The sequence below is a fragment of the Pteropus alecto genome, unplaced genomic scaffold (assembly GCF_000325575.1).
Source record: "Pteropus alecto unplaced genomic scaffold, ASM32557v1 scaffold3, whole genome shotgun sequence".
Taxonomy (NCBI): domain Eukaryota; kingdom Metazoa; phylum Chordata; class Mammalia; order Chiroptera; family Pteropodidae; genus Pteropus; species Pteropus alecto.
The window spans coordinates 33,080,393-33,094,381 of NW_006442484.1; the positions used below are offsets into that span (position 1 = coordinate 33,080,393).

General features: G+C 33.1%; 1 protein-coding gene across 4 annotated transcripts in view; it reads right to left on the minus strand.

Annotated features, from left to right (window-relative positions):
- Positions 1-13,989, minus strand: part of WDSUB1 (WD repeat, sterile alpha motif and U-box domain containing 1) — a 55,858-nt gene that overhangs the window by 18,237 nt on the left and 23,632 nt on the right. For all 4 annotated transcript variants that reach the window (XM_006921104.3, XM_025039237.1, XM_015596481.2 and 1 more), the window contains one exon: positions 13,398-13,538. In XM_006921104.3, the coding sequence (XP_006921166.1) occupies positions 13,398-13,538 (141 nt within the window). The remainder of the gene's footprint in view (positions 1-13,397; positions 13,539-13,989) is intronic.

The following is a 13,989-nucleotide window of genomic DNA, read 5'->3' on the forward strand; positions in this document are numbered from 1 at the left end:
CCACAAATCAATTAACGTGATATGTGACAAAATGAAGGATAAAAATCATATGATCATATCAGTAGATGCAGAGAAAGCATTTGACAACATCCAACATCCATTTATGATAAAAACTCTAGCAAAGTGGGGACAGAGGGAACATACCTCAACATAATAAAGGCCATACAGGACAAATCCACATACTCAACAGTGAAAAGCTGAAAGCTTTTTCTTTACAGTCAGGAACAAGACAATGATGTCCACTTTTACCACTCTTATTCAAGATAGTATTGGATGTTCTAGCCACAGCAATCAGACGAGAAAAAGAAAATGCATCCAAATTGGGAAGGAAGAAGTAAAAATGTCATTATTTGTATATGATATACAGAGAAGACTAAAGAGTCCACCAAAAAAAAAAAAAAACTATTAGACTAAATGACTTCAGTAAAGTAGCTGGATACAAAATTAACATTCAGAAATCAGCTGCATTTTTATACACCCATAACAAACGATCAGAGAAATTAAGAAAACAATCCTATTTACAATTACATCAAGAAGAATGAAATACCTAGGAATACATTTAACCAAAGAGGTAAAAGATCTCTATTCGAAAAACTAAGACATTGAGGAAAGAAACTGAAGAAGATACAAACAAATGGAAGGATATATTGTTCTTGTGGATATGAAAAATTAACATCATTAAAATGACCATACAACCCAAAGCAATCTTTAGATTCAGTGCAATCCTTATCAAAATTCCAATGGCATTTTTCACAGATCTGGAACAAATAATCCTCAAATTTATATGAAACTACAAAAAAACTCTGAATAGCGAAAGCAATCTTGAGAAATAAGAACAATGTTGGAGGTATCAAGTTACCTGACATCAAACTATACTACAAGGCTATAGTAATCAAGACAGCATGGTACTGTCATAAAAACAGATATAGCGGTCAATGGAACAGAATAGAGAGCTCAGAAATAAACACACACCAATATGACCAAGTCATATATGACAAATAAGTCAAAAATATGCAATGAGGTAAAGACAGTCTCTTCAACAAATGTTGAGAAAACTGAAGATACAGCAAAAAAAAAAGAAAAAGAAACTAGAGCACTTTGTTACACCATATACCAAAATAAACTCAAAATGAATTAAAGACATAAATGTAAGACCTGAAACCATAAAACACCTGGAAGAAAACAGGCAATAAACTCTTTGACATCCCTCTTAGAAATATTTATATGGATATGTCTCTTCAAGCAAAGGAAACGGAATAAAAAAATAAACAAATGGGACTACATCAAACTAAAAAGTTTTTGCACAGTGAAGGAAACCATCAACAAAACAAAAAGATAACCTACTGATTGAGAAAAGATATTTGCCCATGATACATCTGATGAGGGGTTAATGGCCAAAATTCTTAAGGAATTCACACAGCTTAACACCAAAAAAAAAAACAAAAAACAAAAAAACAATCTAATTAAAAAATGGGCAGAGAACCTGAATAGAAATTTCTTCAAAGAGAACGGATGGCCAATAGACATAGGAAAAGATGCTCAACATCACTAGTCATCAGGGAAATGAAAATTAAAACCACAATGAGATATCACCTCATACCTGTCAGAATGGCTATCATTAACAAATCAACAAACAAGTGTTGGTGAGGATGTAGAGAAAAGGGATTGTAAATTAGTGCAATCACTATGGAAAATAGTATGGAGGTTCCTCAAAAAATTAAAAATAGAACTACCATATGACCCAGCAATTCTACTTCTGGGTAGTTATCTGAAGAAATCAAAAACACATGTTTGAAAAGATATATGTACCCCTATGTTCATTGCATCATTATTTACAATAGCCAAGATATGGAAGTAACCTAAATGTTCATTGGGAGATGAATGGATAAAGATGTGATACATATGTACAATGGAATATTACTCAGCCATAAAAAAGAAGAATGAAATCTTGCCTTTTGTGACAACATGGATAGACTTAGAGGGTATTATGCTAAGTGAAATAAGTCAAACACAAATACCATGTTTTTTCTTATATATGGAATCTAAAAAATAAACAAAACAAAAACAAACTTATAGATATAGAGAACAAATTGATGGTTGCCAGATAGGAGGCGGGTTGGGAAGATGGGTGAAAAAGGTGAAAGGATTAAGAAGTACAAATCGCCAGTTATAAAAACAGTCACAGGGATGAAAAGTACAGCATAGGGAATGTAGTCAATAATTTTGTAATAACTATAAGCTGTGAGATGAGTTCTAGACTTATTGGACTTTGTAAGGTATATAAATGTCCAATCACTATGTTGCACACCTGAAATTAATAATATTAATGGCCACTGTAATTGAAAAATTAAAAAATTTTAAAAAGGAAATAATAAGACAAGCTACAGACTAGGAGAAAATACAGGGCATACCTTGTTTTATTGCTCTTTGCTTTACTGCACTTAACAGATGTCACATTTTTTTATAAATTGAAGGCAAGAAGCTCCACCAGCAAAAAGATTACAACTCACTTTATTGTGATGATCTGGAACTTAACCCACAACATCTCCGAGGTACACCTTTATATGCAATACATGCATCTGACAGAAGACTTATCTAGAATTTTAATGAACTCACACAACTCAATAGCAGGACAAACAACCCAATACAAAATGGGGAAAAGATCTGAAGGGACACTTTACAAAAGAAGACACAGATAATAAGCACATGAATAAATGCTCAACATCACTAATAATCAGAAAAATGCAAATTACAATTGCAATGAGATACCAATTCACACCATTAGAATGGAAAAAATAAAAGACTAATATTAACGATACTATGTGTTGCCAAGTATGTGGAGAATTTGGAATTTTCAGTTGGGAATGTAAACAGTACAACCATTTTGAGAAACAGTTTGGGCAGTCACTTTAAACATTCACTCTCAGTCATTCCACTCCTAAATATTTAACCAAGAGAAATGAAACATGTCCTTAGATATGTACATAAATGTTATAGTAACTTCAGAATAGCTAAAAAGTGGAAAAGACATGAAGTTCATTAAAAGATTAATGAATAAATATATTACGGTATATCCACACAATGGAACATTTCTCAGCAATTTAAAGGAATGAATTACTAATACATTCAAAAAGATAAATGAATCCAAAATATTCTGCTGAGTGAAAAAAGCCAGACACAAGTGATTCCATTTATATCATATATATTCCACATATAGTGCCAAAAAGCTGATTACATAAGGCCAGGCGTGGATGAGGATTGACTGTAAAGGGCACAAGAGAACCTTCTGGGATTATAATATTTATATCTTGATTGTGATGGTGGATGCATAGTATATACTTTTAAAAAACTCATCACACTTAAAACTAGAGAAATTTTATTATGTGATTTATACCTCGATAAGTTTTATCCCAAAAAAAAAAATAGTTAGATGATAGAGCTGTGCTGTCCAATAGGACACATGTAGCTGTTTGAATTTAAATCAATCACAAATAAAGTGAAAATGTCACATCAATCACATTAGCCACATTTCAAGTGCTCAAAGCCACATGCGACTAAATGCTACTATATTGGACAGCATAGATGGAGAACATTTCCATCATCACAAAAAGTTCTACTTGATAGAAATGTTTTATGGAGGATATGAATTAGACAATTAACACTTTGATATCTTCACATATCTATATATCAATATATTATATCAATGTTGCAAAAAATTTTCCAAAGAAAAATTTTCATATGCTCAGTGAAATTTTATAAAAATTAACCAAGAACATACAAGGAAAATCTCTAACTTCCAAAAGAAACAACTTTTCATATTCTTTAATCCCATACAAAAAAGCTAGACACCCTTTTCCCCCAAAATGTCCTCAAAACTAATTTAAAAACCTGCAAACTTCCTAACAATCTTTGGGTAAAAGAAAAAATGTCAACTGAAAATGTATATTACTAAGAAATTGAAGACATGGAAAACATGGAAAAACCTATGTAGTGCATATTGTTTGGTCAGTACCCCTTTTCTGTAAACTCTCTTCCACCACTATTCTTCTTATGCCATTACCCCATTTATATGCAACGCAACTCTCCACAGCTGGGTGACTCAGAGTACTGCACCTCATCCCTCTAAGGACTAACACTGGGGTAGTCTCCTGGCTCAGGTTAGGGCAGTGAGTCCTTTATCTGGGAATTTTGGAGTTGGCACTGGAAACAAATGAATTGATCTGTCTTTGGTGGGTGAAATGATAAAACGTAAAATTTGGAACCCATTAGTGGTCATGTTTTCCTACCATGTGGAAAAAGGCACATTGACTATCACAGAATGTGAACATTCAGAAGCCTCTGATAGATAAGAAAACAGAACCCTGACTGTACTCAAGTCTCTGGTGTCAGCTTTTCCTAAGACTCACCATAACTTTCAATAAATTAATTGCCATTTCTGCTTACCCTAATTAGAGTTGAGTTTCTTTCAATTGCAAACAAGGGTCCTGATATAACATACCAAAGCCAAATCTAAACAGCCATTGCTATAATCATAGGAAAGTTCATATTCTGAAATAAAAATAGCTAACTGATATTTATTAAGTGATTATTATGTCCGGGTGGTCTTTAAGTATCTAACATGCATTAATTCATTTGATCCTTACAAGAATCTCGAGTTAAGTACTAGGAAAATGAGGCACAGATCAGTAATATGGCCTCTCACAAGGTAACGCATCTAATAAGTAATGTAACCAGCCAGTCTGGTTCTTCAGTGCATGTGCTCAACTACTAGGCCAAATGACCTCCCAAAAGTATATTTCTTATTAAATAATAAAAACCAAAGATAAAGTAACTAAACTTGAATTAAATGCTTATGAAGAGTAAAGTCACATAAGAAAATGATAAATGGTTAAAATCATTAAAAAGTGGTCAAACTTATTATACAAAGATTACAAATTGAGATTACTTTTTACTTAAAATGAGAATGAGTAAAAGATTGCTAATATCAGCATAGGTAAGGATGCAGGAAATATGGACCTCTTATATTAAGAGGATTATTTGTCAATATCTTTCAGTAATTTCAGCTTTAGGTGATTTATTCTACAGAAACATTCACATTAAGCCTATAAGGCTAAATTTGTGCAATGATGTTTACTGCTATAGTTTATAATAGCAAAATATCAATAGGAAATGAAATAAATTATAGGGCACAGATACATTTGAATATTAGGCAGTCTTTTAAAATAGAATAAAGTAAGTAGCATGATCCCTTCTTCTTTCCCTGGGAACTAAATAAAAATTAAAACAGCATTTAGGGATGACTACATACATAAAAACGGAAAATGCCCATGAACATTTCACACACAAAAAAAGGCAGGACAGAAAATAGTTTAAAATGTAAAAGACTAGTTTTGTAAAACTATCTTGACACTATTGGTATTAAAAATGTGACATTTAAGAATATACAGAGTAAAATATTTAGAATTATATGCTAAACTGGTATAAATTCTTATGTTTAGGACCTCTTATGTTTAGGACCAAATAGATGACATGCCTCACTTTATATACCTCTGTGCTGTTTGAAAAAAATTTATACAATGTCACTATATTATTTTAAAATTAAAAGAGGATAGCTGCAAAGAATACAAACTATGTTCTTGGTTCAGTCATATCTCAGAGCAAATATAAAACTCCAAATATAAGCATTTTTGAAAAATTAGAAGGAACTTTTTACAGTTGTATAAATGATAAATGCTCTTGCCTACAGAAGTTCAGAGCAAGTAGAGACAATCGAATATATTACAATATTTACAAAAAAAAAAAAGACTATATGACTAGTTTCACTAATAATGCGGACACAATATATAAGGTCAGTATTTAGGTCCCTCGGTAATTATCAAAGAAGATGAATAAATATTTTATACCTAAACATACTCAAATGGTAAACTGCCATGTATAAAAAATTATTGAGTGCTTATTATGTCCATAATGACATAAGATCATGCTGCACGAGAAGACCTTCTAGCCTCTCCTATGAAAGTTTCAACAAGTCAGACAACTATAATTCAACATAGGATCCCCTGCTCAGCATACAAATAAGTCTGAGAGATCTGCGCATTGAGACATCTGAAGGTGGCTGTATCTGAGCTAGCAGCAGCAGGAGTATGTGGCAAGGAGAGAGATGGGAGCAGCAGACACAGTCTGGCACTTACAGTGGCACTTGCTGACCGGGTAGCAGTGGAGGGTTGGACTACAGTACTCATTTGGCAACCCAGAAAGGATCGGAGGGGCAGAGGCAGCCTTCCAGCTTTAGTGGCTGATAAATATGGCTGAGCCAAGTGATGGGGGTAGAGACACAGTTGAAAGGTATGGTGGCTGGGTGGAGCAGCAGCCATCACCAGGAAAACAACAAATCTGCAGACACATGAATCTGCCCCTCCCTACCTTCCCATCACCTGCCCAGCTTCAGCAGACATGGTAGCAGTGGAGGTACTGGATTAGATCCTTCAATGGCAGGTTGTAAAGGGGCAGAAGCAACATTCCAGCCTGAGTGGCCAGTACACATTGTGGCTAAACCCAATGGAAAAAACAAAATCGCGAAAATGCAAACTCACCTCCCCATACCTAGCCCTCCCCAACCCACTGCATGGAATCTCAGAGACAGCCAGGACACCTCAGATAGTATACTGAGGCTGGTAGCTTCTGGATGCAGGAAAGAAGTGCTAGGAACTTACAGGCCTGGAGCCCCATTGCCTGCCACATCCCACCAAGGGTGTGGTGCGCTGAGACAAAGGCAGCCCAGTCACAGAGGGATGCCCACCTTGGGAATATGGGGTATTTTTGATGGCCAAATAATTCATCATGAATAACAAGGTACCAAGGTATCGCAGAAAGAAAATGAAAAGTCCCCAGAAAATAAATTCAAAGACATGGAAGACTGTCATTTAAATGACAGAAAATTCAAGAATGCAGTTCTGAAAAACTCAATGAGATACAAAACTCAGAAAGGCAGTTCAATGAGTTCAGGAAAATAATCGATAAACAAGAGGAGTACTTTACCAAGGAGAATGAAACTATAAAAAAGAACCAAACAGATTTTGGAGTTGAAGAACTCAACAAATGAAATGAGGAATGAATTAGCTTAAGAAATAGAGTAGACCAGATAGAATTAGTGTTCTTGAAGACTGACACCTAGAAATGACTCAGTTGGAAAAAGAGAGTAAATCAAGAGTTTTAAAAAATGAAAGGGGAAAAAAAAATGAAAGGAGTCTACAAGAACTATATGATTCCATTAGAAAGAGGAATACAAGAATAATGGGTATACCAGAAGGAGAAAAGAGGAAGACGGGAACAGCGAACCTATTCAAAGAAATAATTGATAAGAACTTCCCAAACCTACTGGAAAGAGCTGCACCCTTGAATCCAAGCAGCTAACAGAACACTTAATTATCTCAATGCAAAAAGACCACCTTCAACACACATTATACCAAAACCCTCTAAAGGTAATAACAAAGAATTCTCAAGGAAGCCAAGGGAAAAAGACTATTACCTATAAAGAAAACCCCATTAGATTACCATTGGATTTTTAAGCAGAAATCTTACAAGCCAGGAGAGTGGAATCAAATATTCGAAGTATTGAAATAGAGAAATCACTAACCAAGAATACATCTAGCAAAGTTATTTTTTAGATATGAAGGAGAAATAAAGGCTTTTCCAGACAAACAAAAGCTGAGGGAGTTTACCACCACAAGACCTGCATTACAAGAAATGTTGAAAAGAGCTCTTCCACCTGAATCAAAAAGACAAAATGATACAAAATTGTGAGTAAGATGACAGACAGACAGAAGCAGGAAACTGCAATTCTATTTCAGAATAGGGTATTAAACACTTAATTACAACATAAAGGTTAAAGAGGGTAAAAGCAATTTTAAAAAGACTATAGTTTCTGCAATTTGGAAACAAATACACAGCATAAAAAAGGGATAATTTGTGACAACAAAAACGTAAAAGGAAAGAGGGAAAAGGACTGAATGCGCATAGAGAAAAGATATATTAGAAGAAAAAGAACTACTGTACATATGAAAGTTTTGCCTAAACTTCACAGTAACTACAAAACAAAAATCCAGAACTAAGACATGTAACATAAAAAAACAAGGGAAAAAAATAAAAGAACACCACCAAACTAAAATAGCACACAGAAGCACAGGGAATAGAAATTATAGAGATACAGAACAACCAGAAAACAAAAGATAAAATAGCTACAATAAGTCTTTGTCTATCAATAATCATCCTAAATGTAAGTGGACTAAAGTAGCCAACTTGAAAGGCTCGGAGTAGTGGGATGGATTAAAAAACAAGACTCAGCTATATGTTGCCTTCAGGAGACCCATCTCAGCTACAAAGATAAACACAGACTCAAAGCAAAGGGTTAGAAGATGATACTTCAAGCAAATGGCATCCAGAGAAAAAGCAGGTGTAGCCATGCTTATATCAGACAAAACAGATGGAAAGATAAAAGGTAACAAGAGACCAAGATATTTTATAATGATAAAGGGGACGATTCATCAAGAAGACATAACACTTATCAATACATATGCACCCAACATGAAAGCATCAAAATATATAAAACAATTACTAATAGACCTAAGGGAGAAGCTGATAAAAATACAATTATAGTAGGGGCCATATATACCCCATTGATAGCAATGGATAAGATCAACCAAACAAAGTCAATAAAGAAGTATCGACTTTAAATGGCATACTAGACCAAATGGATATAAACGATATTTACAGAGCATTACATCCCAAAATGACAAAATATACATTTTTCTCAAGTGCACATAAAATATTCTCAAGAATAGATCATATGTGGGGCACGAAACTAGTCTCAATAAATTTAATAAGACTGTACTCATTCCAAGCATATTTTCCAACTATAATATGAAACTGGAAATTAACAAGAAGAAGAAAACTGGAAAAACCGCAAATATGTGAAGATTAGACAACATGCCACTGAACAACTACTAGGTGAAAGAAGAAATAAAGAGATCAAAATATACATAGAGACAAATGACAATACAACATATCAAAATTTGGGGGTTTGTAGTAAAAGCAGTACTAAGAAGGCAGTTCACAGCATTATAGGTCTACCTCAGGAAAGAAGAAAAATATCAGAAAAATCTAATACTTCACCCTCAAGAACTAGAAAAAGAACAAACAAAGCCCAAAGTCAGTACACAGAGGAAATAATAAAAAATATGGAATTAAACAAAATAGAGAAAAGGCAATAGAAAAAATTAATGAAACAAAGAGCTGGTTCTTTGAAAAGATAAATAACATGACAAACCACTGGCTAGACTCACTAACGAAAAAGGAGGAAAGACTCAAATAAATTCAGAAATCAAAAGGGGAAGTTACAATGGATACCACAGAAATACAAAGGATTATACAAGAATACTATAAAAGGCCATATGCCACCAAGTTAAATAACCTAGAAGAAATGGACAAATTCTTAGAAATACACAACCTTCTTGGATTGATCTATTAAGAACTAGAAACCTTAAATAGACATAAACAGTAAGGAAATTGAAACAGCAACCAAAAACCTCCCTAAAAAACAAAAGTCCAGAACCAGAGGGTTTCATTTATGAATTCTACCAAACATTCAAAGAAGATTTAATACCCGGCCTTCTAAAACTCTTCCAAAACAACTGAAGAGAGGATACCTCCTAACTATTTTACAAGGCCAATATTACCTTAATACCAAAACCTGGCAGGGATAACACAAAAAAATCAAAATACAGGACAAAATCTCTGATGAATACAGACACAAAAATCCTCAACAAAATACTAGCAAATCAAATACAATACATTAAAAAGATAACATATCAAGTGGGGTTCATTCCACAGACGTGAGGATGGTTCAACATATGCAAATCGATCAATGTGATACACCATATTAACAAAATAAAAAATAAAAATCATGATATTAATAGATGCAGAAAAAGCATTTAACATGATATAACAGCCATTTATGATTAAAATACTCAAAATGAATATAGGAGGAAAATGTCTCAATATAATAAAGGCCATTATATGACAAACCCTCAGCTAATACCATACTCAATGGAGAAAAACTGAAACCTTTTCCTCTAAGATCAGGAACAAGGCAAAGATGCTCTCATCACTCATTCAATAAAGTACTGGAAGTCCTAGCCAGAGCAATCACGCAAGAGAAAAAAATAAAAGGCATTCAAATTGGGAATGAAGAAGTAAAAATGTCACCATTTGGAGATGCTTCTATATACAGAAAACCCTAAACAACTCCACCAAAATATTAGAAACAATAAACATAGTAAAGTTGCAGGATACAAAATCAATGTACAAAAATGTGTTGTATTCCTATATACTAATACAATATCAGAAAAATTTAAGAAAATCCCATTTGCGATTGCAACAAAGAGGATAAAATACCTAGGAATAAACTTAAAGGACATGAAGGCTCTAAATACTGCAAACTAAAAGACATTATTGAAAAAGATGATGCAAAGAAATAGAAAGATATTCCGTGTTCATGGACTGGAAGAAATAACAGTTAAAATGGTCATACCACCTAAAGCAATATACAGATTTAATGCAATCTCCCATCAAAATCCCAATGGCGTTTTTCAAAAAACAGAACCCAAAATCCTCAAATCTGTACGGAACTACAAAAGACCCCACATAGCCAGAGCAATCCTGAGAACAAACCTGGTGGTATCAATGTCCTTTACTTCAAATGATATTACAAAGCTACAATATTCAAAACAGCATGGTATTGGCAGAAAAACACACACAGACCAATGGAACAGAATTGAGAGCCCAGAAATAAACTCACAAATATAAGGGTAACTAATTTTTGACAAAGGAGCTAAAAACATACAATGGAAAAAGAAAAGCCTCTTCAAAAAATGGGGCTGGGAAAATTAGAAAGCCACATGCAAAAAAATAAAACTAGGCTGCTGAGACCATACACAAAAATTAAGTCAAAATGGATTAAAGACTTGAATACAAGACCTAAAACAATAAAATACATACAAGAAAAGATAGGCACCTAACTTATGAACCTTAGTCTCAGAGAGGTTTCTATGAACTTGATCCTAATGGCTAAGGAAGTAAAAGCAAAAATGAATGAGACTACATCAAACTAAAAAGCTTCTGCACAACAAAAGAAACCATCAACAAAAGGGTAACCAACTGAATGGGAGAAGATATTTGCAAACAATACCTCTGATAAGAGGTTAATGTCCAAAATATATAAAGAAATCATAAAACTCAACAACAGCCCAATTAAAAAATAGGCAGAAGATCTGAACAGATACTTCTCCCAAAAAGACATACAGACAGCCAACAGATATATGAATAGATACTCAATCTTACAAGCTATGAGGGAAATGTAAATCGAAATCACAATGAGATATCACCTCATACCTATTAGAATGGCTGTTATCAATAAGACAAGAAATAAGTGTTGGAGGCAATGTGGAGAAAAGGGACCCCTCGTACACTGCTGGTAGGAATGTATGTTGGTATAGCTTCTAAGTATAAACAGTAAGGAGGTTCCTCAAAAAATTAAGAATAGAGCTACCACATGACTCAGTAATCCTCTTTCTGGGTATCTACCCGAAAAAATTGAGAACACTTATTTGTAAAGATATATGTACCCCTATGTTCATTGCAGCATTATTTCTTTCTTTTCTTCTTCTTCTTTTTTTTTTTAGAGCATTATTTTTAATAGCCAAGACATGGAAACAATCTAAGTGTCCTTTGACTAATGACTGGATAAAGATGATGTGGTACATATACACAATGAAATACTCAGCCATAATAAAATATGAAATACTACCATTTGCAACAACATGGATGGATGTTGAGAGTATCATGCTAAGTGAAATAAGTCACAGGGACAAGAACCACATGAATTTACTCATGGGATATAAAACAGAAAGCAGCAAACACAAAACAAATTCATAGACACGGACAGTAGTATGGTGGTCACCAAAGAGGAAGTGTGGTGGGGAGAGGATGAAGAGGGTAAAAGGAGTCAAATATATGGTGACAGGAGACTAGACTTTGAATGGTGAGCAGACAATGGATATACAGATATAAATATAATGTGGTACTATAGAACTGTATACCTCAAACTCATATAATGTTATTAACCAATGTCACTCCAATGCATTTAAATAAAATAAAAACTGGAAGAAAACGTTTACCGTTGTATAAATGAAAATGTTCCTGCCTACAAAAGTTCAGAGAAGTAGAAACAAATACATTAAAATGATACTAACAAAATAAAACTTCATATTAGTTTCATTAATAACGTGGACACAATAATATAAGGTGGTATTCGAATCCTTCAGATAAGTTAATTATCAAAGAAGATGGAGAAATATTTTAAACCCAAGTATATTTAACTGGTAAACTATGTAGAAAATTTTCTTGCCTCCACAGCAACATAAGGAACACAATTTCAAACAACTACTAAACTTGCAAAAATAGTTATAAAATTTGATGATCAAAAAACTGGAAAAACAAGTATACTTAAATATATTGCTGGTAGCACTGTAAATGTTTTTTCTATAAAACAATCTAATAACAAATCTAACAAAAACTATCAAGACTGTTCTTTTTGTGTTCATAAAGTATTCTCATTAGTAAATTCTGCTTTGGGACACACATGCCATGAAAATAATCCTAAGTAATGGTAATAACAAAAAAGAAAAAGTAGCAAGATATCACTGCAATGTTACTTACAATATAAAGATTTGCAAACACATACATACACCAAAGAGTAGAAGAGTTAAACAAAATGTAGCATAGGCCCACAATGGAATAAAGTTATTAAACCTGAAAATTATGTAGAATAAAATTCAAAAGTTTTACACAAAAATAAAAAAATATAATATGGATTCACTGATTATAACTATGTAAAGTATGTATGTCTGTTTATTGAAAGATTAGAAATTAATGTGGAATGATGCTTTATGACCTTTAAATTCTTATTTCTGTAAGGTTGTTTAAATCCATGACGGACAAAATAAATGTAAGTGATCTCAACAATCTACCCTAAAAAAACCACAATATTTTAACTTTACATTCTAGTAACTATACATTTCACAAGTTTAAGTAAAGCTGGCAAAACTTACTCCTTTTGTCTCTCATTCAAACCTACTCCATCCCATTTTAGTCATTAAGAAATATACAATGTTTAATAGTTCACCTTAAGCTAATAAGTGTTTAAGAAAAAAAAACAGGATTACTTATAATAAAACAGGAGTTTTAAAAACTTTTCACATGTAAATAAATTTCTGTGAACTGTCTGCATTATTCATTTAGCACATAATACGCCCTGTAGCTTAGAATAACATCACACATACCTGATGCAATGACAGGATCTTGCATAAGCTCCCTAGTGATTGGACATATAAATTCATCAGGAATTTCAGAAGAAAGGGTTTTCACCTTTGTCCTGAGCTCTTCAATTTTCCTCAGTACTTTATTACGCAGCCCTAGAGATTCTAAAAAGAAATTATTCTGTTAGAACTACTGGTAACCTTTATGCAACTCCTTAGCAAATACGGGAAGATTTTATTTACAAACAAAAATCTTTAGACATACTATTTTACCACATACAACTGTTTTCTTTATAAATTCTTTAATGAATTTTTGTAGTACAGAATACTGTGTAGTTAAATCAGCGACTAATAGTTTATTGTAAACAACCTTAGATTCCGAAAGTTCTTAAGAATTAGATTGCTGAACACTAATATACTACGCAAAATCAGAAAAAGCTATTATTGGTTATTTAGACAACAAAAAATTACCTAAAAATAATTTTTAAAGATGTTCAACTTAATAATGTAAAAATTTCATATTTTTAAACTGTATAAAATTGAATATATTTGCTAATTCTCATATGAAACAAAATCGCAAAATAAGTTTATCTAAGTTTGTACACAGTTTCATTCT